At 41.1% G+C, this 24888-nt stretch overlaps 1 protein-coding gene across 8 annotated transcripts in view; it reads right to left on the reverse strand.

Annotated features, from left to right (window-relative positions):
- LOC115198262 (multiple PDZ domain protein) overlaps positions 1 to 24888 on the reverse strand; it is a 66378-nt gene that overhangs the window by 10870 nt on the left and 30620 nt on the right. For 4 of the 8 annotated variants that reach the window (XM_029760103.1, XM_029760107.1, XM_029760109.1 and 1 more), the window contains 19 exons: positions 24470 to 24578; positions 23975 to 24173; positions 21133 to 21174; positions 17858 to 17953; positions 17568 to 17663; positions 16661 to 16838; positions 16428 to 16538; positions 13254 to 13337; positions 10217 to 10270; positions 9661 to 9732; positions 7916 to 8072; positions 6095 to 6291; positions 5696 to 5787; positions 4635 to 4710; positions 4317 to 4397; positions 3001 to 3090; positions 2185 to 2259; positions 1006 to 1171; positions 3 to 151 (listed from right to left, as the gene is read on the reverse strand). In XM_029760103.1, coding sequence (XP_029615963.1) covers positions 3 to 151; positions 1006 to 1171; positions 2185 to 2259; positions 3001 to 3090; positions 4317 to 4397; positions 4635 to 4710; positions 5696 to 5787; positions 6095 to 6291; positions 7916 to 8072; positions 9661 to 9732; positions 10217 to 10270; positions 13254 to 13337; positions 16428 to 16538; positions 16661 to 16838; positions 17568 to 17663; positions 17858 to 17953; positions 21133 to 21174; positions 23975 to 24173; positions 24470 to 24578 — 2124 coding nt within the window. The remainder of the gene's footprint in view (positions 1 to 2; positions 152 to 1005; positions 1172 to 2184; positions 2260 to 3000; positions 3091 to 4316; positions 4398 to 4634; positions 4711 to 5695; positions 5788 to 6094; positions 6292 to 7915; positions 8073 to 9660; positions 9733 to 10216; positions 10271 to 13253; positions 13338 to 16427; positions 16539 to 16660; positions 16839 to 17567; positions 17664 to 17857; positions 17954 to 21132; positions 21175 to 23974; positions 24174 to 24469; positions 24579 to 24888) is intronic. The other 4 variants (XM_029760104.1, XM_029760106.1, XM_029760105.1 and 1 more) reach the window with 4 other exon arrangements.

Raw genomic sequence — 24888 nt, forward strand, 5'->3', positions numbered from 1 at the left:
ACCAGAAGAGTGTCACAGCCCCCCACGATGCTGAGGCCCAGGCCTGTGCGGCCCTTGGAGATGTCTATGGTGGTCTCACAGCCGGGGATGATGGGACAGGTCACAGGGTCAGAGGAAGCCAGAGTGCCAGGGGTGGACGAGCGACTAGAGCCTGATGAGAGAGAGTGGGAAATTGAGATGAAAGGATCAAATAAATATATTAATTCTAGCCTTCTAGATCTGTGTGTGCTTTTAGCCAACGCATCCGATTATTATTGGCATGCCATTCAATATACCCCAATGACAAAAATATTGGCTAAAGCACATATCCATTCAATGCCAGGCTGAAGTCAGACTAGAATCTCTTCAGACACTGTTGACAAGGTATACAGTGCATTCAGAAAGTATTCAGACCCCTTCACTTTTTCCACATTTTGTTATGTTACAGCCTTGTTCTAAAATTGATTAAATCGTGTTTTTTCCCTCATCAATCTACACACAATACCCCATAATGACAAAGCAAAAAAAACATATATATATATTTTTTTACAGTATAGTAAATTTATAAAAAAACTGAAATATGAAATTTACTGTATAAGGTATATTTAGGTAATATTGCTCTTTGGAGTTTTGGCTGGGTTTCTGTATAAGCACTTTGTGACAACTGTTGATGTAAAAAGGGCTTTACAAATACATTTGAGTGTTGAATATTATAATTTGTTTTATACTGTATCTGGTTCATTCTCCATTATGTAAATCAACAGAAACAGTATTGACTAACAATCACAGACGTGATTTCTATCCCAAGGGATTGGTATTGAAGTTGGGGGCACTTGCCCTATAAGCATATCACTCTGCTCTATCTGACTGAGTGGATCATGCTTCTTTCAGATGTTGTGTTAAAACTAGCTCCAATATTTAAGTTATGTAAAACATCCTCAGTTAGGTTGTTTATGCTTAATAAACCCAATTGCTAATGATCTATCGCATTTCCTCCTGACAACACATGACAAGCGGTTTACTCACTCCTGATTGGCTCTGACTCAGACTGGCCCAGGGTAGCCATGGAGATTCTAGGGATGCTGGGTAGGCTGGTTGCCTGACCAGTACAGTGGGGGAGAAGGGGCGATGACTTGTCTGTGCAGATAGTCAATTTCACTGAGCTTTTGGCCTTCTTCAGTAAAGAGTGGACCTGAAATGTAGGAAAAAAACATGCTAAGAAAAAAAACTGTTATCTAGAACCTAAAAGCATTATTCAGCTGTCCCCATAGTAGAACCCTTTGGAGAACCCATTTTGGTTCCAGGTAGAACCCCTTCGGGTTCCAAGTATAACCCTTTTCACAGAAGGTTCTACATAGAACCCAATAGGGTTCTACCTGGAACCAAAAAGAGTTATCCTATGGGGACAGACGAAGAACAATTTTGGAACACTTTTTCTAAGAGTGTAGTCCCCAACAGATAGTCTATGTACTGGAAATCAACGAAGGGCTATGCGTTCTATGGAAAATAATGAACGACATGAAAGGTGTTTTCGACGATGCGCTAGCGGAGTGGAACTGACCTTTCACGGAGTTGCATTATTTCTCAGAGAATGTATAGAGCCCCGAGCTGATTATCCCTTTTATTCCATGTCTATAATTGAACACATTTGCAACAAAAAATGTGTTCATTTGTTCAACATCCACTGAAGTAGCTAGCAAGTTTACTAGATAGCTACAGAAGTTTCCGTGATAACCAAACAAACAGACTTGCTAGTTTAGCTAATCAAATCATCAGTCCTAGCTTGCTATTATGAAAATTGTAAAAATGAACTATAGCCATTGAATTCTACATTAAATTATATACTGAGTGGTTCGAGCCAAGAATGCTGTTTGTCTGACAGCCATGGTATATCAGACCATATACCACGGGTATGACAAAACATGTATTTTTACTGCTCTAAATACGTTGGCAACCAGTTTATAATAGCAATAAGGCACCTCAGGAGTTTGTGGTATATGGCCAATATACCACGGCTAAGGGCTGTGTCCAGGCACTCCGCGTTGCGTCGTGCTTAAGAACAGCCCTTATCCGTGGTATATTGGGCATATATCACACCTCCTCGGGCCTTATTACTTAACTAACACTCAGCAAGCTAATCATTTAAATATACATTAACCCTGGAATAGGGTGTGTGTCTAAAATGGCTGCAGAGGCAGCTCTTACCCTGTCCACAGTGTAGCCCATCACTGGCTTATCCTCCACAGCTAGGAGTTTATCTCCAGATTTGATGCTGCCGTCCTGCATAGAGAAATACAGGACTGGTGTTAGAGAATGTTTTGCAATGGGTAAAATGTGGGCAACCAATTAGCATAACATGTAGGATTGACCAATAGGATTTTCTGTAGAGTATTGTTCTTTAAAACTAGTCATGGACCACTACTCTGCCCTACCAAGCAAAAAGAAAGTAACTGCTCATAGTGTGGAACTGAGAAATCTGGCTTTTATTTACCTTGCTCTCACAGTAACTTTATGCAGTTACTGCTAACATGACCCCCATGTTCTCCAAAACATAATACAATAGAGGCAGGATACGTGTCCACATGATTAAGGATGTATTTAATGTAGCAAAAAATGACATTAACTCATTTTTGATCAAATGAGCAGTTACTGCCTTTTTGCTTGATAGGGCAGTACAGGTTTTTGTTCCAACCAAGCACTTTAATGATTCAACTAATCAAGGTCCTAATAAGCAGTTGATTAGTTATTTACATTTTTGCAGACACTCTTATCCAGAGCAACTTACAGTAGATACATATTCACATTTTTATCTTCCATACTGGTCCCCTGTGGGAATTGAACCCACAACCCTGGCATTTGCAAATGCCATGCTCTACCAACCGAGCCACACGTGACCAGTAATATTAGGTGGTTTTGCGCTGGGCTGGAACAAAACCCTGCTCCCCTTGTGGGTCCCCCAGAACACTTCTATAGAGAATACCTCTTTGAATCAGAAGATTAAGAAACAGTAGAGTGACATACCTTTCCTGCTGGTCCTTTTTCAGTTATACTCTGAATCACAACCCCATCCTTGGTGTCCTCACTGAAAGTGATGCCGAATCCACCCTCCTCCTAGAGTTAAACAGTGACAATGTAGTTGAATTGTACTCAATAGCTCCCTGTCAACCATAATTATAGGCACAGTGAATCACAATTGAAAACATAATCATGCACATGAAACATGCATGACAACGCATTAAACATGAACATAGCAATCAGAAACAACACTGGTTTGTTTTGTAAATTGTGAGGCATTTTGGAACATTATGGTTCTACCGCCATCAAAGACTCTAAAGAAACGGGGAGGTACCATCTGAACTTGACTAATACGAAACACTTGTTTACATTTTCCGTTGCAAAATGTTTTGGTGCGATGTGCCATAATGAACACTATCCAGCTTCACTCAGCATCTTGATCTTTTGTTCCTGGAGAGCGAGAGGAAGGAACAGGGAAGTATGTGTCTGGTATGTGCCCATACCAGATGTTACCTTCATACCTTGATCCTCTAATATACCATGTGGATAGACAGCTAGGCTGAGACTCCCATCCAGGTGTTTGGCTTGTCAAAAGACCCATTAAATTAGAATAGGTTCACATCCCCCTCTCTCATTCTTTCTCTCTTTGTCTGTCTATCCTGCTCTTTCTCAGTTCCTAGGGTAGATTGCTGTCGTCCCTCGATCATTTGCTTCCTCCTCTCTCTGTCTCTCTAATAACAGACTATCCAATTAGAATGGGCCCATTTTCTCCCCTCTCTCATTCTCTCTCTCTTTTAGCAGCCTATTAAACTAGAATAGGCTATTTCGACCCCCTCCCTCTCTCTCTCTCACTGTGGTTCTCTCTACTTCCCTTTGTTTTATGACCTCATCAATAAAACCTTTTCCTGAAAAGGTCTGAGGTTATGTAACTCATAGCAGCACGGGAGCTTCTCCAGGTAACATATAGCAGGGCAGCACGGGAGCTTCTCCAGGTAACATATAGCAGAGCAGCACGGGAGCTTCTCCAGGTAACATATAGCAGAGCAGCACGGGAGCTTCTCCAGGTAACATATAGCAGAGCAGCACGGGAGCTTCTCCAGGTAGCATATAGCAGAGCAGCACGGGAGCTTCTCCAGGTAACATATAGCAGAGCAGCACGGGAGATTCTCCAGGTAACATATAGCAGAGCAGCATGGGAGCTTCTCCAGGTAACATATAGCAGAGCATCACGGGAGCTTCTCCAGGTAACATATAGCAGAGCAGCACGGGAGCTTCTCCAGGTAACATATAGCAGAGCAGCACGGGAGTCTTGAGTGTCTCACCTTCAGCAGAATGACATGCTGCACATATTTGACCATGTCGACATCGATCGCCGAGGGTGCAATGGAAGAACATGTTTCCAGCTGTGAGAAAATGAATAATAAAGAGATTGAAAGAGTAGAATATATGAGTGTATTTCCAGTCATTGAGCTGCTTCACACTGTAAGGTCTTTTATATGCATGTGTGTATGCATGTGGCGTGTGTGTGAGTGTGTGTGTCAGTGTGCATGCCCGCATGTGTGTGTATGTACTATGCCTTTGTGTGCACATGCCTGCATGTGTGTGTGTGTGTGTGTGTGTGTGTGTGTGTGTGTGTTTACCTCTGTCTGGGGCTCCAGTGTGTCTCCATGCTCCCTCACTGGTCCCACAGCCATCTGGTTGAGAGCATCTGTGTTCCTGCCCACCAGTCATAACTCAGAGTAAATCACCAATCAGAGTAAATCACACCCAGCTTTCTGCCTGTCTGATACTTATAGCTCATATGAATTACCGAGCTTGTGTCCCAAATGGCACCCTTTCCCCTATACAGTACACTACTTTTTGTCTTAAATTGTTGGACAATAAAAAATTATGGACATTTGTTCCAAAGTATTCCTACTCATAATAGAGATATATGTGACCGTATTAAATGATTATGTTTAAATCAAATAGTCTATCTGCTTGGGCTTCTTGCGGTCAATTTGCAGTTGACAAATTATTTGTGACTGTGTCCCGGCCCCCTGACCATCCGCTCAAGAAAAAAAATCGTCCTGCGGCTGAATCTAGTTGATGATCCCTGATGTAGGGAATATTGTGTCAATTGGGACGCAGGCTGAGTCTGTAAACCACACAAGTCTAATTGAGGCTATCAGTTCAGTTAAGTAGTGTGTGTTCCCGCCCGTGAGTCGAGAATCCCTTATTTTGGTCGGATTCATTTGGGCCTGTCTATGTGTGATAACTAGCTGGGTTTTCACGGATCCTGACTGATAGTAACACAGGTAATAGAAGAAGACATCTTGGGAGTATTGAGATGCCCCTTGTGTCTTTCTCTGATATCAGTTTACATCAGTCCTTTGTAACGCCACAGCTCCCTCTACTGGGCTTTATATGGTGACGCATCAGACTTGAACTAGTCCTTTGGTATTGAAGGGGTTCAGCTACAACAGTGTTTTCCAACTCCAGTCCTCCACTACCCCCAACAGCAAACACCTGAATCAGGTGAGTTTGTCCCAGGCTACAACAGAAATGTGTATGGTTGGAGGTACCGGACGACTGGAGTTGGGAAACACTGAGCTACAGTATCTATACATTTTTGTCCCTGTTAACACTTGGTAAAGATACTTGGTGGGGGGATGGAGATAAGGTCTTGGGGTATATGTCCCTGTTTCTTCAAATACACCACCTGATGAAAATGATCTTGACCTTCGATGGGGCGCTTTTAATGATGGAGGAGGCATTCTGGTGACTCCGCCCATACAGAATCTGCCCGTTGATCTGACAGGGTACAGAAATGTACTTATTACTACTGTCTTTCGTTGCACTTTATTCAATTGAATTCGATGCAATGCTATTCAATTCAGCAACTGTCACTAATTTTGCTTGCTTCCTTCAAACCTCAGATAATATCGTCGAGACTAAAACTCAACGCAGATCTCAAATCAGAGAGGAAAATCAAAATCAAGTCATATTTGTCTGATTCAGACCATACAACATAGTAATACCCACTGGGCATCAACTCCTGGTTAAGAAGCACCCGTCTAAAGTATCTGTGACCACTAAGTTACTAACCCAAGCCCCTCACCTCCAACAGTTCATCCCCGACCACAACGCGACCATCTTTGCCGGCGGCTCCACTGGGGTCGATCCCGACCACAAACACGCTCATGCGGGAGCGGTCACGGTTGCCAGCCAGGCTAAGGCCCAGGCCGGTCTTCCCCTTCTCCAGCTCAATCACGTGCAGAAGCCCTGGGAGGCTGCCGTACCTCTGACTGATGTTCTCTGTAGAGAACAGTTGATAGAATGAAACGGGTTGAAACACTGACAAATCATACTGATGGACGTGAATACAGTGGCGGGCTTGACTACAACCTGTGTGTGTTATATAATTATAATTCACATGTGAAATGATTGAATAGAGCCACATACAGCTATAATGGATAGATTTCTATGTGTTTTATAGTATAGCTTTAAGCTGGATTTAAGCTGGCTTTTCTTGACTTGCTACACTCACAACCCGAACATAAGAAGAATGTGACAGAGAAGTCATGAATGGGAATCAAACAAAAGGGTTCTAAGCGCAAAGTCATAATCAATACAACATCTCACAAGAGTCAAATTCTGCTATCACACTCCCTGACTGACAGGCCTCTCTCTCTCTCTATCTCTCATCTATGTTGTTCTGGGCTGTATGCCTAAATGCTCTTGTACTAATCTCCCTGACTCACCTCTCCAGTCTCCACCTCATCAATCGGATCACCACAGGACACACACACACACCAGGGGCCCAGGAGGGACTATACTGCCTGTAATCAGAAGAGCCTGAGGCCCCCTCCAGAAACAACCCCTTACCCTACCCCCTAGGCTAGGGGTATTCAACTGTTACCCTACGAGGTCCGGAGCCTGCTGCTTTTCTGTTCTACCTGATAAATAATTGCACCCACCTGGTGTCGCAGGTCTAAATCAGTGCCTGATTAGAGGGGAAGAATGAAAGAAAACGCAGTGGGACTGGCTTCGAGGTCCAGAGTTGAGTTTGAAGGCCCTAAGCACTTCATTTTGAATAACTGGATAGGTATAATATCACTGTGCTAGTCTAGCTCACTTGCCTTGTGATCCTAGTAGCAAACTTACATTGAACTCCATTCCACATCAAGTAACTCATGCAAGCACATTATGGAACAGAGGGGACTGTGAAGAGAAATCTGTTGTAAATGTAATGTAATGTTGTTTTTTATTGTATATAACTGGCTTAAATGTGCTGGACCCTGGGAAGAGTAGCTGCTGCCTTGGCAGTAACTAATGGGCATCCATAATAAATACAAATAAAAATACTTAGCTCTTGAAGTGGACTGAAATTGGTGTCGGCACAAATTTTGGGTATACTGGTGTGTTCCGGCCCAATTCAAGCACTGGCAAGACTATGATTGCAATGTGGAGGCCCTCTAGTGGCCACTAGGTGCTAGCACATGGGAGCAGGCAAGCCAAGAGGGAACTGTCTGAATCCATTGCATAGTCTAGAAACAAACCCTACTGCCTACCCACTGTGCAGTGGGTCTTTGTATAAATCTGAAAGGAGTATAAATGTGGTAGTAGCTGCACATTGCCCTCTTAAGAATATGTTCGGACTTTCCCGTCTCAAATCTATCCAGTTCTCCACAAGTGCCTTGGGAGTAGGGGCAAGGGGTTGGATCTCTGGACTGGGTCCATGGGCTTATTCATTGTGTAATGATCACTAATAGCAATGTGAGAACCCAGAAAACATAACTTGGTTAGCCAACTTCGGTCCTTTCATTAAGGAGGCAGTTGCCCTTAATGGTCAGTTTTGCCCCCCCCCTCCATAATGGCCATGGTTAGGATTAAGAGGAAGGCAAACTGTTCCTAGATCTGTTCATAGAGTCACACTCACTCCATCTGTAGTCAAACGTATCCTCCTCTTCCGTCTGGGACGGTCTGTCGGGAATCTCTGTCAGAGTATCCGTGTCTGTCTCTCCAACGTGGGGAACCACAGGAAGAGAGAGGTGAGGGGTGGTGGACGATGTCTTTCCCGCTTCCCGCTTTGGCGGCTGCCACATCACAGAAGTATCGGGAAAATAGATTTGTTGTGTGGCAAAAAGGCAGATAACAATCGCTTAGTTTCAACATAGCAGGTTTAGCTGACTACAACCTAAAGCTGTATTGTTAAATTCAGTCGGTAAAGTAAGTTTTAGTCACTCGTGTGCATAATAATATTACCCTACTTTTTAGGGATGTTTTTTTTGTTTATATACCTAAACAAGGAATGCTTGCTGTAAGCAAAGTCATAAGCAGTGTATTTCTAGATTACTTCAATATTCAAGACTGAGTTTAATAACAAATGTTCCTTACTGATAGAATTCAATCCAACCATTGTATATAAACATACCCTCGTAAAACTGACTATCCTACCGATCCTTGACTTCAGCGATGTCATTTACAAAATAGCCTCCAACACTCTACTCAGCAAATTGGATGTAGTCTATCACAGTGCCATCCGTTTTGTCACCAAAGCCCCATATACTACCCACCACTGCGACCTGTATGTTCTCGTTGGCTGGCCCTCGCTTCATATTCGTCACCAAACCCACTGGCTCCAGGTCATCTATAAGTCTTTGACAGGTAAAGCCCCGCCTTATCTCAGCTCGCTGGTCACCATAGCAGCACCCACCCGTAGCACACGCTCCAGCAGGTATATTTCACTGGTCACCCCCAAAGCCAACTCCTCCCTTGGCCGCCTTTCCTTCCAGTTCTCTGCTGCCAATGACTGGAACGAACTGCAAAAATCACTGAAGCTGGAGACTTAAATCTCCTTCACTAACTTTATGCATCAGCTGTCAGAGCAGTTTACCGATCATTGCACCTGTACATAGCCCATCTGTAAATAGCCCACCCATCTACCTCATCCCTATATTGTTTTTTGTTTTTTCTTCTCCTTTGCACCCCAGTATCTCTACTACTTGCACATTCATCTTCTGCACATCTATCACTCCAGTGTTTAATTGCTAAATCGTAATTATTTCGCCACTATGGCCTGTTTATTGCCTTAACTCCCTAATCTTACTACATTTGCACACACTGTATATAGACTTTTCTATTGAAAAGTTTTCTATTTCTTTTCTATTTTCTATTATTGAGTGTACGTTTGTTTATCCCATGTGTAACGCTGCGTTGTTTGTGTTGAACTGCTTTGCTTTATCTTGGCCAGGTCGCAGTTGTAAATGAGAACTTATTCTCAACTGGCCTACCTGGTTAAATAAATAAAAATGAAATAAAAATCTGATAATGGATACAAGGCAAACATTGGATTATTTTGATCAATTTAGTTAAATTCAAATGCATTTTGATTCCGAATCAAACCATTGCATATTTTGGGGATGAATTTGGCTATTTCAATTTCCACATTTTGCAAAACGATGCAAAATTCAGACATTTGTATCGATGCTATCTGTAAACAACAAAAGGCAAAAAAGAAAAAGGGATTCAAACAGGTTTAGTGGAAAGATGCATGTATGACAGCATCTGGACAGCATGTAAGGGCTGTCCAGTATGTGTCTCCACATATATTCCATAACACAACCGTACGAGCATACATGGAAATAGAAGGTGAAAAGCACGACAACACAAAGACCCACAAACCTTAAACGGAGTAGGAGTAAAAGGGTTAGTTGGGGAGAGGCGTAGGAATAGTCTACTGTGACACTCAACCTCCTACAAAGAACAGAGAATAGTCAGTGACTTTCTAGGACAGCATCATAGTGAAACTAAAGGCAGAAACTTCACTCCACTGCTATGATGGAGAGTATGAGTGAAGTGCTAGGTCTACTAAAAATCCTAATTTTATAAGATAAATATGATTCATTATTGCGGACTAAAACTGGATAACTGAACGGTCATGTGTATGCGATCACACATTCACTCGTTGTGATGGGACCTGAACAGTAAAAGTATGATGTACAAAAAAAATGTTTCCCAAAGCCCTGCGGAAATTTGGTTTGAGACTTCTACGACAATACAACGTCAAGTTACAGGCATTACCTAAGTTTAAAAGACCGTCGCCCAAACACTTTCAAATACAGTACTTGAGCAGTGCTTTGTTTGCTTGCTCCGAGCTAAATCCAGAGCACCTCGAGTATTTGAAAGTATTTGACATATGTATTTGACGCAGGTTTGAAGGTTGCATAGAGACACTAACCTTATCACTATTGCGCCGCGCCACTCTCTCCTCGTTGGTGTCCGTGGTTGAGGACTGTTATGTACAAGAGGGACAGAGACATGAAAAATAAACCATTAGGCATTGTCAACAAATTACATATCAGCAAAGGCTGAACTTACAACGATGAGACATCATACTGTATTTAAATTGCTGAGGCTTGCATGGGAAATGTCTAAAATGTACAGAATGTACATTCAGTAAAGTAAAAGAATCCATATACACTACCGGTCAATGTTTAAGAAAACCTACTCATTCAAGGGTTTTTCTTTATCTTTTACTATTTTCTACATTGTATAATAATAGTGAAGACATCAAAACTATGAAATAACACATATGAAATCATGTAGTAACCAAAAAAAGTATTAAATATGAAATATATTTTCATTTGTTTTAGATTCTTCAAGTAGCCACCCTTTGACTTGATGGCAACTTTGCACATGCTTGGCATTCTCTCAACCAGCTTCATGAGCTAGTCACCTGGAACGCATTTCAATTAAAAGGTGTGCCTTCTTAAAAGTTAATTTGTGGAATTTATTTATTTCTTAATGCGTTTGAGCCAATCAGCTGTGTTGTGACAAGGTAGAAGTGGTATACAGAAGATAGCCCTATTTGGTAAAAGACCAAGTCCATATCATGGCAAGATCAGCTCAAATAAGCAAAGAGAAATGACAGTCCATCATTACTTTAAGACATGAAGGCCAGTCAATACGGAAAATGTCAAGAACTTCAAACGTTTCTCCATGTGCAGTCGCAAAAACCATCAAGCGCTATGATGAAACTGGCTCTCATGAGGACCGCAACAGGAATGGAAGACCCAGAGTAACCTCTGCGGCAGAGGATAAGTTCATTAAAGTTACCAGCCTCAGAAATTGCAGCCCAAATAAATGCTTCACAGAGTTTCAGACACATCTCAACATCAACTGTTCAGAGGAGACTGTGTGAATCAGGCCTTCATGGTGGAATTGCTACAAAGAAACCTCTACTAAAGGACACCAATAAGAAATAGACTTGCTTGGGCCAGGAAACACGAGCAATGGACATTAGACCAGTGGAAATTTGTCCTTTGGTCTGGAGTCCAAATTGGAGATTTTTGGTTCCAACAGCTGTGTCCTTGTGAGACGTGGTGTGGGTGAACGGATGATCTCTGCATGTGTATTTCCCACCGTAAAGCATGGTGTCGGGGTGCTTTGCTGGTGACACTGTCTGTGATTTATTTAGAATTCAAGGCATCACTTAACCAGCATTGCTAACACAGAATTCTGCAGCGATACGACTTCCCATCTGGTTTGGGCTTAGTGGAACAATCATTTGTTTTTCAACAGGACAATGACCCAACACACCTCCGGGCTGTGTAAGGGCTATTTTACCAAGAAGGAGAGTGATGGAATGTTGCATCAGATGACCTGGCCTCCACAACCCCCCGACCTCAACCAAACTGAGATGGTTTGGGATGAGTCGGACCGCAGACAGAAGGAAAAGCAGCCAACAAGTGCTCAGCATATGTGGGAACTCCTTCAAGATTGTTGGAAAAGCATTCCAGGTGAAGCTGGTTGACAGAATGCCAAGAGTGTGCAAAGCTGTCATCAAGGCAAAGGGTGGCTATTTGAATAATCTCAAATATAAAATATATTTTTATTTGTTTAACACTTTTTTGGTTACTACATGTTATTTCGTAGTTTTGATGTCTTCACTATTATTCTACAATGTAGAAAATAGAAAAAAATAAGAAAAACCCTTGAATGAGTAGGTGTTCTAAAAATTTTGACCAGTAGTGTATATTAAAAACTTTTGTTTGAATATAACAAAAAAAGTAGCCTGAGCAAAATATCAGCGTTTTTTTTCTTCATGAGTTGTGATTGTATAAGCTTGGCTACACCAGAGTATTGATTGCCCTTTGTCAGAGTAGTTACTGTATACGTTACACATAGGGAAAACTAAAATGATGTGGCCAGTGAGGTAGGCCAGCCCGGTAATCAATATTCCACCCAGGCCTGACCACCTCTCAACCAGGAGCTGACTTAATATATTCTGCCTGCCAGCCAGAAACCACAACAGCAACATGGCAGTGAACCTTGTGGTTTGGTGTACTGAACATATTGGTTATTGTGTTCTTTTAGCTTTTCCTGTTCCTTGTTTCTTTCTCAGTTCACAAAACTTTATGAGCTGGAATCCCAGGCAGGCACAATCTATTCCTGGACTCAAAAGCACTTTCAATGGTGATTTTCCAATGAGCATGCTTTTGAGTTCATTAGTAGAATTCATCTGGGTCTGAGAAACTGGGCTAAAAATAAACTATTTTACACTGAGAGAGTATATTATACACTGTAGGATTGACCACCCAAAAGCAGACCTTGAGTGACAAAAGGAGGAAAAAGCGATCAGTGTAAATGAAGTAAGATTGGGCACTGACAAAATTCTTTATCAAAGGCTGTCATGGAAAGAAGGGAATTTGGAGGCTCAAAAGTTGAAACACCAAGAAAATGTAGGCTCAATAGTAAAAACACCTCTGTAGTTATTCAAATGATTCCAAAAATAAGTGACTGGTAATAAATGTCCTCGAGGAGACCAGTTTTGTAAAGAAAATCAAAGTTGAGCTCTTTCTTAGAAGCCAAACAAATGTTTCCGAGAATCCTCAAGGGTGCTTTTGGATGATTCACTAGTGACAGAGAAGTGTAGAAGGCCATAAAGGGGAAACTGCTAGGAAGCATCATTACGATCTGTAGGTGGGCCCCAATGGCACCATTTAAAAGGGAAAGAGCAATACAGACCTGCCCATAGCAGTTAACCTTTGCAGCATATAACATTTACCCTGGATGCAACCCGATTCCAATTTTTGATTGGGTATCTTTTTTTGCACACACATACATACAGTAGTCTATAAGCAAGTCTGTGAAAACTTCTGAATGGAGAGATAAAGCAACATAGACTCCACTGATGTGCAAAGAAAAAGAGGAAGAAAGATAAAAAGAAACCTGAGAGAGAGGGAGAGAAGGAGAGAGAGGGAGAGAGAGATTACCTGGCACATGTGATGAGGCAAGCGTTTTAAAGCGGTGCTGTACTCTATGACTGGTGATGAAGTGGGGCTATAGCGGGACTTGGGCTGAGGAAGAGGTGCATGCTGGACTGGTTAGTGGAAGGTTGCGGAAAAGGTCTGTAAAGCTTTAACCATGCATGCAAATTGATGATTGTGAGTCGTATGTCAATATACACAATATACACAATTTATTAGGTATACCACCCCGTTCACGAAAATGGTTTGCTCTTACAGACAGTGAGTCACTTGGCCGTGGCTAACTATATAAAGCAGGCAGACAGGCATTCAGTTACTGTTTGATTGAATGTTATAATGGGAAAAACGAGTGACCTAAGTGACTTTGAGCGTGGTATGATCATAGGTGCAAGGCGCGACAGTTCGAGTATCTCAGAAACGGCCGGCCTCCTGGGCTTTTCACGCACGACAGTGTCTCGGGTTTACCGAGAAAAACAGGCAAATAACGGTGCAGTACAACAGTGCTGCGCAGAACGGCATCTTGGAATGCACAACTCATCTTTCCATATCACGGATGGGCTATTGCAGCAGACAAAAAACACCGGGTTCTACTCCTATCAGCTAAAAATAAGAAGAAGTGGCTCCATTTGGCATACGACAACACTGGACAATTGAGGAGTGCAAAAACATTGCCTGCTCCAATGAATCCCGGTTCCTGTTGCGTCATGCTGATGTCAGAGTCAGGGTTTGGCGTAAGCAGCATGATTCCATGGTCCCATCCTTCCTGGTGTGAACGGTACAGGCAGGTGGCGGTGGTGTGATGGTGTAGGGAATGTTTTCCTGGCATATGTTAGGTCCCTAGATACTAATTGAGCAACATTTGAATGCCACACCATGTAGAATCCATGCCCCAAAAAATTCAGGATGTTCTGGAGGCAAAGATGGGTCCGACCCGGTACTAATAATCTGGCCACTGAGTGTATGTCAGCTATTGCAAACCTTGCAGCAATTCCAGTAGGATATTAGTTAGTCATGCTAATGTTGCTTTCAAACTAATCAAGATGATGCTGCACATTTTTTGAGGGTCATTTTAAGTTTCTGTTGAACTTTTAATTAAATGGATCCTGACAAGGAATCTGTCAATTCATTGAATATAAGCAAAAGCCTTTCTCCCACTTCAAATTATTATTATTTGACAATGCTGGTCATTTATGAACATTTGAACATCTAGGGCATGTGCTGTTATAATCTCCACCCGGCACAGCCAGAAGAGGACTGGCCACCCCTCATAGCCTGGTTCCTCTCTAGGTTTCTTCCTAGGCTTTGGCCTTTCTAGGGAGTTTTTCCTAGCCACCGTGCTTCTACACCTGCATTGCTTGCTGTTTGGGGTTTTAGGCTGGGTTTCTGTACAGCACTTTGAGATATCAGCTGATGTAAGAAGGGCTATATAAATACATTTGATTTGATTTGAAATCCGTCCTCTCACAAAGCGCACTCTTGGGTGTGAAAGCGCCCTAATAGCCAGTCATGCTTTTGAAGCCATGTCACAGATATAGATACTGTAGCTACTGTAGTCTTTGTTGGATACAGGATGGTTGTCACGTCCTGACCAGTGAAAAGGGTCATTTTGCCATAGTAGAATGGTCAGGGCGTGGCAGGGGGGTTATTTTGTGTGTTTTGGGGTTGGTTTGTTTCTAGGGGAATTTGTTCTAGTTTTCTGTTTCTATGTTTAATTTGTCATGTGTGGCCGAGTATGGTTTCCAGTCAGAGGCAGGTGTCTTTCGTTGTCTCTGATTGGAATCCATACTTAGGCAGCCTGTTTTCCTTTGGGTTTTGTGGGTGGTTGCTTTCTGTTTAGTGTGTGAGTATACCTGACAGAACTGTTTGGCTGTCGTTTGTTTTTCTTTGTGAAGTGCTTTCATTCAAAATAAAAGATGAGCACTCAACACGCTGCGCCTTGGTCTGTTCAATACGACGCCTGTGACAATGGTTAAGTAGCTTTTAGAATGGGATAATTAATGGTGAGATTAGGAAATCTCTGTCAACAAAACAAAGGAGATGATAGTGGACATCAGGAAACAGCAGAGGGAGCACCCTGCTATCCACATTGAAGGGACAGCAGTGGAGAAGGTGGAACGTTTTAAGTTCCTAGGCGTACACATCACAGACAAACTGAAATGGTCCACCCACACAGAAAGTGTGGTGAAGAAGGCGCAACATCGCCTCTGCAACCTCAGGAGGCTGAAGATATTTGGCATGTCACCCAAAACCCTGACAAACTCTTACAGATGCCAATCGAGAGCATCCTGTCGGGCTGTATCACAGAGGGTGGTGGTGCATCCTGTCGGGCTCAACCGCAAAGCTCTCCAGAGGGCGGTGCGGTCTGCACAACGCATCACCGGGGGTAAACTACCTGCCGTCCATGACACCTACAGCACCAGATGTCACAGGAAGGCCAAAAAGATCATCAAGGACATCAACCAGCCGAGCCACTGGCTGTTCACACCGCTACCATCCAGAAGGCGAGGTCAGTACAGGTGCATCAAAGCTGGGACCGAGAGACTGAAAAACAGCTTCTATCTCAAGGCCATCAGACTGCTAAACAGCAATCACTAACTCAGAGAGGCTGCTGCCTACATTGAGACACAATCACTGGCCACTTTAATAAATGGAACACTAGTCACTTTATACAATGCCACTCTAAATAATGCCACTTTAATAATATCTTACATTACTCATATCACATGTACTGTATATACTGTATTTTATACCATCTATTGTACCTTGCCTATGCCGCTCAACCATCGCTCATCCATATACTTACATGTACATATTCTCATTCACCCCTTCAGATTTGTGTGTATTAGGTTGTTGTTGGGGAATTGTTAGATTACTTGTTAGATATTACTGCACTGTTGGAACTAGAAGCACAAGCATTTCGCTACACTTGCATTAACATCTGCTAACCATGTGTATGTAACAAATAAAATTTGATTTGATTTTAATTTGAAATTAAGTATTATTGTTGAAAGACATTAGCCACATAGCCAGCATGCGAACACAGGGAGCTAGGAACACTTAGTTAGAATGCTATGACAGTAAGCTAGCATCCTAACACAGGGAGCTAGGACAACTTAGCTAGCATGCTATCACAGTAAGCTAGCATGTTAGCAGGCTAACACAAGGAGCTAGAGTGCTCACCCTGGGCCTGTGGACGATACTCTGGACCAGGAACACCACAGGGTTTCCTGCCCTGCGGATGGCCTCCACAGCCTGCTCGTGACTGGCATCACTCAGGTCCACACCGTCCACCTGATACATTCCAAAGAAACAAACAAGTAATTCATAGGTTATTACTGTGTGATTACCATTTCGCCATGTTAAAGTAAATGCATTCTAATCTCTATAGTGTGAAATATTATTGATTGGTGTACCTCAACAATCCTATCTCCAGTCTTCAGGGTTCCATTGCGGCCGGCGGGGCTGTCCTCCATGATATGTTTGATGAAGATGCCCCGCATCACCTCGCCGTTGCTAAGGCGACTGCCCATCCCTCTGCCCCCTACAATGCTGATGCCAAGGGACTTGCCCGCTTCTCTTTTGAGCTCCACCCTGAGCGAGGCAACACACATTGTAAAATATACTTTTAAAAGGTACTGTATTGTGTCACTTCTTGGGACAAGATTGGGGTTGTTATAATTTCATTTATTTGCATACAAAGTAAAAATAAGAAGTGACATTGAATGAGGAAATGGGTAGTGTAAAAATCTCACCTATTGAATACAAATTCAGGGAAGTACAACATTACAGAAGGTTCAACAATTGAGAATGGAAATGATTGGGGCATTGTGGCGGGTCGGTAAATTAGGTAGACTGGATATGATTCTCAGTCATTTAGATTAGGGAACTGTGTCAGTTCTGCAAATTGGCTACATTTCTATCTGTGACATTCTAAACGTTGTAGCTCATTGAGTTAGCCTCAGCTATCAATAACCCTACTTCTGGAGTGCTACAGTGTTTGCTGATTTTCTTATAGATATATATGCAGGCTCTAGCTCAGTTCCAAAGCGGTATAACTAATGCTTGCTGTCCAAACACTGTTTATTACTTATTTACCCAATCAGCTTTGCTTCCTTAACAATAAAGTTGGAAAGAGGGTACACCCCCCCACCTTTGCTATTATCACTGCTTAACCCACAGGACGTCGCACCCAGTTGACTACTTTAAAATAGTGAAAGCCTTCAATGGCGCTGCCCATGCTAAAACAGGCTTTGTGCCAAGGGCATGTTGTTTGTTCAACTCTATGTTCTGGTCCAAGCCAAAGTCCAACTTCCTACTCACTTCATAGGCTGGTTCCAGTTACTGAAGGTGGCGGTCTGTAGCTCGCTCTCCTCTCCCTCTCCATCCTCCCGCTCAGGAAGTTCTGGGATTCCTCTCCTGCAAAGAGACAAACAACTGTAAACCTGGTGGTTTGTTCATCGACTTGTTTTGTCTGGAGTTAAACAAAATAATGTTGTGAAAGCCGGTCTATGCTGGAAAACAAAAGCATATACGTTTACTTAAGGCATCGCTATGAAAACACTTTCTATAAATGTATTGCTTCTATAAAGTTGAATAAAGTTTGAGCTTACTTTGGTGCCGGAGGTGCATCAGAGCAGACGTCATATTTAGGCTGCTCCAGGCTAGTCCTGTACTCCTCCAGATACTCCACAGGGACATAGGTAATGCTGAGAACACACACGCCAATGAGCCTCAGCACTCCTCCTAACAACAACCTGACCAAGATTTGTCATCATCACTGCAAATACCCCCAAAATATATAACCTATCCATTAACATATGATACGGCAGTTCAACCTTGTGTGCAAGCATGTCAGAATTCATCACTAGGAATTACATGATTGGTTAACAAAGCATTAAAGTGGAAGTGCCTGCATTCATATGCAACCCGATATGTCAGAATGAGCCTTTTTACAAAACAGCCTTTTATTTATTCACCGACGTCTAATTTACATTGTTCTCCTCCCCGTCCAATTTACCTCTGCGGCCCAAGATTGCAGGAGGGGAAGGAATGAACTCCGTAAATTTCTCCGGCAATGCATTCTACCTGTCATGAGCCCAAGGTGAGCCGTCAATGACTAATGTCGTGCGCCGTCAATGGATTGAGTGTGGGAATTCTTTCCAAAATAATGTCATTGAGTTTTGAAGGGAACATCAATTGGAACACCAATTCTTAATTTACTGAAACAGTAGAGAACGTTCCAAACTATTAAGAATCGAATGAAAGGGAGTAGAAAAGCGCATAAGTCCAGTTTGGTAAGCCCAGTTCTAAGCAAGTAATCATCAGTAGTTGATTCTAAAGCACACAAACACACACACACACACACACACACACACACACACACACACACACACACACACACACACACACACACACACACACACACACGCGCACACACACACACACACACACACACACACACACACACACACACACACATTTGAGTGAAGATGACAGATCTAACAATGATGGAATGACTCATACTTCAACATTAGGACATGCAGACACTGAGGTACTTGAATCCCTGTTCATTCAAACAGCAATTCAAATGCCTCCAGAAACAGATGAAGGAAGAAATAAGTGAATTAGTGTGTGATGAGTTGGATACAGCACAGACGAAAAAAGTGCTAAATCAATCGTTATCCCCCCACCCAAATGGACCTGCATGCCCAGTAGTCAAAGAGAGGCATGTCAATGAAGTGTTAAGGATGAAGTGTTAAAAAGCCATGGTTAGTGGTGCAGTCCAGTGAGAGACTTATCCAGATACATTGACTGTGTGTTGGGACTGCGGTCAATGTGCTGTATGTAGCCTATACGATTATCTAATCTAGTGAACTGTAATCTCCACAGATGTGCACATTATTTGATTATTAACGAGTACGAGGTAACAGTGCATTTAGCTAAGAAATCTGTTCTGTTTGCTCCATGAGAAAGCAAAAAAAATTGACTGTTCAAATTAAGGAATGTGTACGGTTGATATACAGTATGGTTGATTTAAACTATGGTTGATTTAAACTATGGTTGATATACAGTATGGTTGATTTAAACTATGGTTGATTTAAACTATGGTTGATATACAGTATGGTTGATTTAAACTATGGTTGATATACACTATGGTTGATTTAAACTATGGTTGATATACACTATGGTTGATTTAAACTATGGTTGATATATATTATGGTTGATTTAAACTATGGTTGATTTAAACTATGGTTGATATACAGTATGGTTGATTTAAACTATGGTTGATTTACAGTATGGTTGATTTAAACTATGGTTGATATACATTATGGTTGATTTAAACTATGCTTGATATACACTATGGTTGATTTAAACTATGGTTGATTTAAACTATGGTTGATTTAAACTATGGTTGATATACACTATGGTTGTTTTAAACTATGGTTGATTTAAACTATGGTTGATATACAGTATGGTTGATTTAAACTATGGTTGATATACAGTATGGTTGATTTAAACTATGGTTGATATACAGTATGGTTGATTTAAACTATGGTTGATTTACAGTATGGTTGATTTACAGTATGGTTGATATACACTATGGTTGATTTACAGTATGGTTGATTTAAACATTGGTTGATTTAAACTATGGTTGATATACAGTATGGTTGATTTAAACTATGGTTGATTTACAGTATGGTTGATTTAAACTATGGTTGATTTACAGTATGGTTGATTTAAACTATGGTTGATTTACAGTATGGTTGATTTAAACTATGGTTGATATACAGTATGGTTGATTTAAACTATGGTTGATATACAGTATGGTTGATTTAAACTATGGTTGATTTACAGTATGGTTGATTTAAACTATGGTTGATTTACAGTATGGTTGATTTACAGTATGGTTGATATACACTATGGTTGATTTACAGTATGGTTGATTTAAACTATGGTTGATATATAGTATGGTTGATTTAAACTATGGTTGATATATAGTATGGTTGATTTAAACTATGGTTGATATATAGTATGGTTGATTTAAACTATGGTTGATATACACTATGGTTGATTTAAACTATGGTTGGTATACACTATGGTTGATTTAAACTATGGTTGATATATAGTATGGTTGATTTAAACTATAGTTGATATACAGTATGGTTGATTTAAACTATGGTTGATTTACAGTATGGTTGATTTAAACTATGGTTGATATACAGTATGGTTGATTTAAACTATGGTTGATTTACAGTATGGTTGATTTAAACTATGGTTGATATACAGTATGGTTGTTTTAAACTATGGTTGATTTACAGTATGGTTGATTTAAACTATGGTTGATTTACAGTATGGTTGATTTAAACTATGGTTGATATACAGTATGGTTGATTTAAACTATGGTTGATTTACAGTATGGTTGATTTAAACTATGGTTGATATACAGTATGGTTGATTTAAACTATGGTTGATTTACAGTATGGTTGATTTAAACTATGGTTGATATACAGTATGGTTGATTTACAGTATGGTTGATATACAGTATGGTTGATTTACAGTATGGTTTATTTAAACTATGGTTGATTTACAGTATGGTTGATATACAGTATGGTTGATTTAAACTATAGTTGATTTACACTATGGTTGATTTACACTATGGTTGATTTACACTATGGTTGATATACAGTATGGTTGATATACAGTATGGTTGATTTTCAGTATGGTTGATTTTCAGTATGTGTTGTAACGTCTAGATCTGGATAAAACTCCCTTCCACAGACAGGTGATGAGACTCGGGTGCAGAAGTGAGAAAATGTGGACAGAGAGGAAACAAAGTGGTAGATTTGGTTGCAGACCCGTCAGCGTGGGAGTTAGCGGTACTCACACATAAAAGGGGCACAGATCATCCTCTGGGGCACAAGCAGATCTAGAAGGTGAAGAGGATGTTATGCACCGTGGCTAACATACTGGAATGTACTGACATGTTTAGCGTTAAGCAAGCAAGACTTGAGATACCGAAAATGATGGTGCCCCAGACTTTAATGTAGCATCCCTCAAATGCATGGAGAGAATACAATTTAGGAATGTAAAAGGCCTTAGTGAGTTGTTCAAATTTCACCATTGAGCGTCTGTGCTAGGAGTCCAAACGCTATAGGAAGCTTTTCCATATGACTGGAAGTCCTAACCTTCATGTAGCCTACAGTATTCAATTGGTGGTGTTCATCAGAAATGTATGTATGGTAGCCTATATGCTATCATGCTTTGGATGGCACAACCTTTAAGGGATATTAAGGTGCTCTCTATGACTCACAACACTGGATGACAATGACATTTCCCACTATCGATGATAAGAACCTGGCTAAAAGAAAACTGTGAGCTCCTTTACACAATTTCTACTACATTATAATGTTTACTGCATGGTTCATTAACAGGTGTTGTTAATTTGCAGTTGTTTATTTATTATGTTTGCTTATTTATTTGTTTATTTGGATCCCCATTAGCTTTTGCAGAAGCAGCAGCTACTCTTCCTGTGGTCCACAAAAAACCCAAAGCCCAAATAACAAAACACTGGTACACTGACAGAAAAGGCACACCAGTTTGTGAGGTATGTGCATTAGGCATCTCAATTCAGTTCAATTAAATGTGTATTTGGATGGTTTGGTAAAACAGTTAGCGGTTGTGTGGGAGATGTAAAAGGAGAAGACAAACTGTTTCTACGAGAGATGCAGAACAAATAGCCTTAATGGGATCATTGGGAGTAATTTACCCAAATGCCATACACTACAAAGCCTCACTTGATCATAACTGTACACATAAGCTACAGAAAAGCAAACAAATCATTCAGAAAACAAAAAATAAAAGGACCATATTTGATCAAGACGTTTATTTAGTGTGATGTCAGGTGACATTTATCTGACTCTATAGAGGGGTGTCTATGTACAGCACCAGTCAAACGTTTGGACACACCTACTCATTCAAGGGTTTTTCATTCTTTTTTACTATTTTCTACATTGTAGAATAATAGTGAAGAACTATGAATTAAGACATATGGAATCATGTTGTAAACAAAAAAAGTGTTAAACAAATCAAAATATGTCTTATATTTGAGAATCTTCAAAGTAGCCACCCTTTGCCTTGATGACAGCTTTCCACACTCTTGGCATTCTCTCATGAGGTAGTCACCTGGAATGCATTTCAATTAACAGGTGTGCCTTGTAAAAAGTTAATTTGTGGAATTTCTTTCCTTCTTAATGCGTTTCAGCCAATCAGCTGTGTTGTGACAAGGTAGGGGTGGTATACAGAAGATAGCTCTATTTGAAAAAAAATAACAAGTTCATATTATGGCAAGAACAGTTGAAATAAGCAAATACTTTAAGACATGAAGGTCAGTCAATTTGGAAAATTTGAAGAACTTTTAAAGTTTCTTCAAGCGCAGTCGCAAAAACCATCAAGCGCTATGATGAAACTGGCTCTCATGAGGACCACCACAGGAAAGGAATACCCAGAGTTACATCTGCTGCAGAGGATAAGTTTGTTCGAGTTAACTGCACCTCAGATTGCAGCCCAAATAAATGCTTCACAGAGTTCAAGTAACAGACACATCTCAACATCAACTGTTCAGAAGAGACTGCATGAATCAGGCCTTCATTGTGGAATTGCTGCAAAGAAACCACTACTAAAGGACACCAATAAGAAGAAGACACTTGCTTGGGCCAAGAAACACGAGCAATAGACATTAGACCAGAGGAAATCTGCCCTTTCGTCTGATGAGTCCAAATTTGAGATGTTTGATTCCAACCGCTGTGTCTTTGTGAGACGCAGTGTAGGTGAACAGATGATCTCCGCATGTAAGGTTCCCACTGTGAAGCATGGAGGAGGAGGTGTGTGGTGCTTTGCTGGCGACACTGTCAGTGATACATTTTTAATTCAAGGCACACTTAACCAGCATGGCTACCACAGCATTCTGCAGTGATACGCCATCCCATCTGGTTTGCACTTAGTGGTACTATCATTTGTTTTTCAACAGGACAATGACCCAAAATACATTTCCAGGCTGTGTAAGGGCTATTTGATCAAAGACAGTGATGGAGTGCTGCATCAGATGACCTTGCCTCCACAATCACCGGACCTCAACCCAATTGAGTTGGACTGCAGAGAGAAGGAAAAGCAGCCAACAAGTGCTCAGCATATGTGGGAACTCCTTCAAGACTGTTGGAAAAGCATTCCTCATGAAGCTGGTTGAGAGAATGCCAAAAGTGTGCAGAGCTGTCTTCAAGGCAAAGGGTGGCTACTTTGAAGAATCTAAAATATACAATATATTTGTTCAACACTTTTTTGGTTACTGTATGATTCCATATGTGTTATTTCATAGTTTTGATGTCTTCACTATTATTCTACAATGTAGAAAATAATAAAAATAAAGAAAATCCCTTGAATGAGTAGGTCTGTCCAAACTTTTGACTGGTACTATAAGTTTGTAGAGAGGAGAAAGTTTGGGGTTTTGGTCTCCACAATATTATCCTCTCTGACTTTACATTGTAACAGAAAAGGAGTGCGTATCAATGTGTAGGAAATCTAGGAAGAATATATTTGAGGTGAAATCTGCACTCTTTGTGTTGGAAGTAGGTGGACATTTTAATGAAGGCCTATAGTGAAACCATATAAAACAGGTTTCCATGGACAAGGAATCAAAACACTGAACATGTTGCCCTAGCCCTGGTCCTTACCCCAAGTCTGGCCCGATGAGAGAGTGTCTCCGGAGCATGGCGCGGGCCTGGGTGTTAGTCAGGTTGGCCATGGACTCGCCGTTGATGACTAGGATTAGGTCCCCCACTCCCAGACGGCCGTCTCGGCTGATGGAACCCCCGTGGATGATGCTGCGGATGTACATCCCCAAGCCATCCTTGATGGAGCTCACTGTCATCCCTGTAAGGATGACAGTGACAAAATGCACAACATTCCCAAAGACCTGGAACCTACAGTATAGGAAAAACGCTTACCCACAATTATGTGTAAAATGTGTTCAATCCTGATTCATAGCTGAGGCCCCTATGCTCCACTTGGAGCTAAACGCAATAAGCCAAGTAAGTAAAAAAAAAATATTTTGCTAATTTATATACAATTATGGTATGATAGGAGGAAAGACTGATAAAGTGAAGGCTGTTCTCTATGCAACAATTACTCATCAATATAAAACATATTGCCAAAGAAATAATACAAACCGAGACTGGAGTTGCCCTTGACAACAGTGATTGTCCTTTCAAAATGGCTCCCAGTGGTTATAACCTCATCCCCTTCCTCTTTGGACTGCTTTACAGATGGCTCATCCCCCTTGAGAATAACGATTCAATCAAAAGTATTCATGAAACATATTAGAAAAGATTTTCTATGGAGGAAGTTTAAGTACAGCAATTAAAAATGAATAATAGTGACATTGAGGTCATCTAAACTACCAGGGAGGTTAGGTGGAAACGATTAGTGAGGGCCAGGGAATCAAACATACAAAGTAAGGAAGGGATTCATCTTTAATATTTTCTGTGATGCTGTTACCTTAGGAAAGTAAGTAATACCTAGGAATGTGATTCTAGTAAAAAGTAGAATGTTTCAAACTGGTTGGGTTATCGTTATTCTCGAAAATCCA

This window comes from Salmo trutta, chromosome 8 (assembly GCF_901001165.1).
Source record: "Salmo trutta chromosome 8, fSalTru1.1, whole genome shotgun sequence".
In the NCBI taxonomy this organism is placed as follows: Eukaryota; Metazoa; Chordata; class Actinopteri; order Salmoniformes; family Salmonidae; genus Salmo; species Salmo trutta.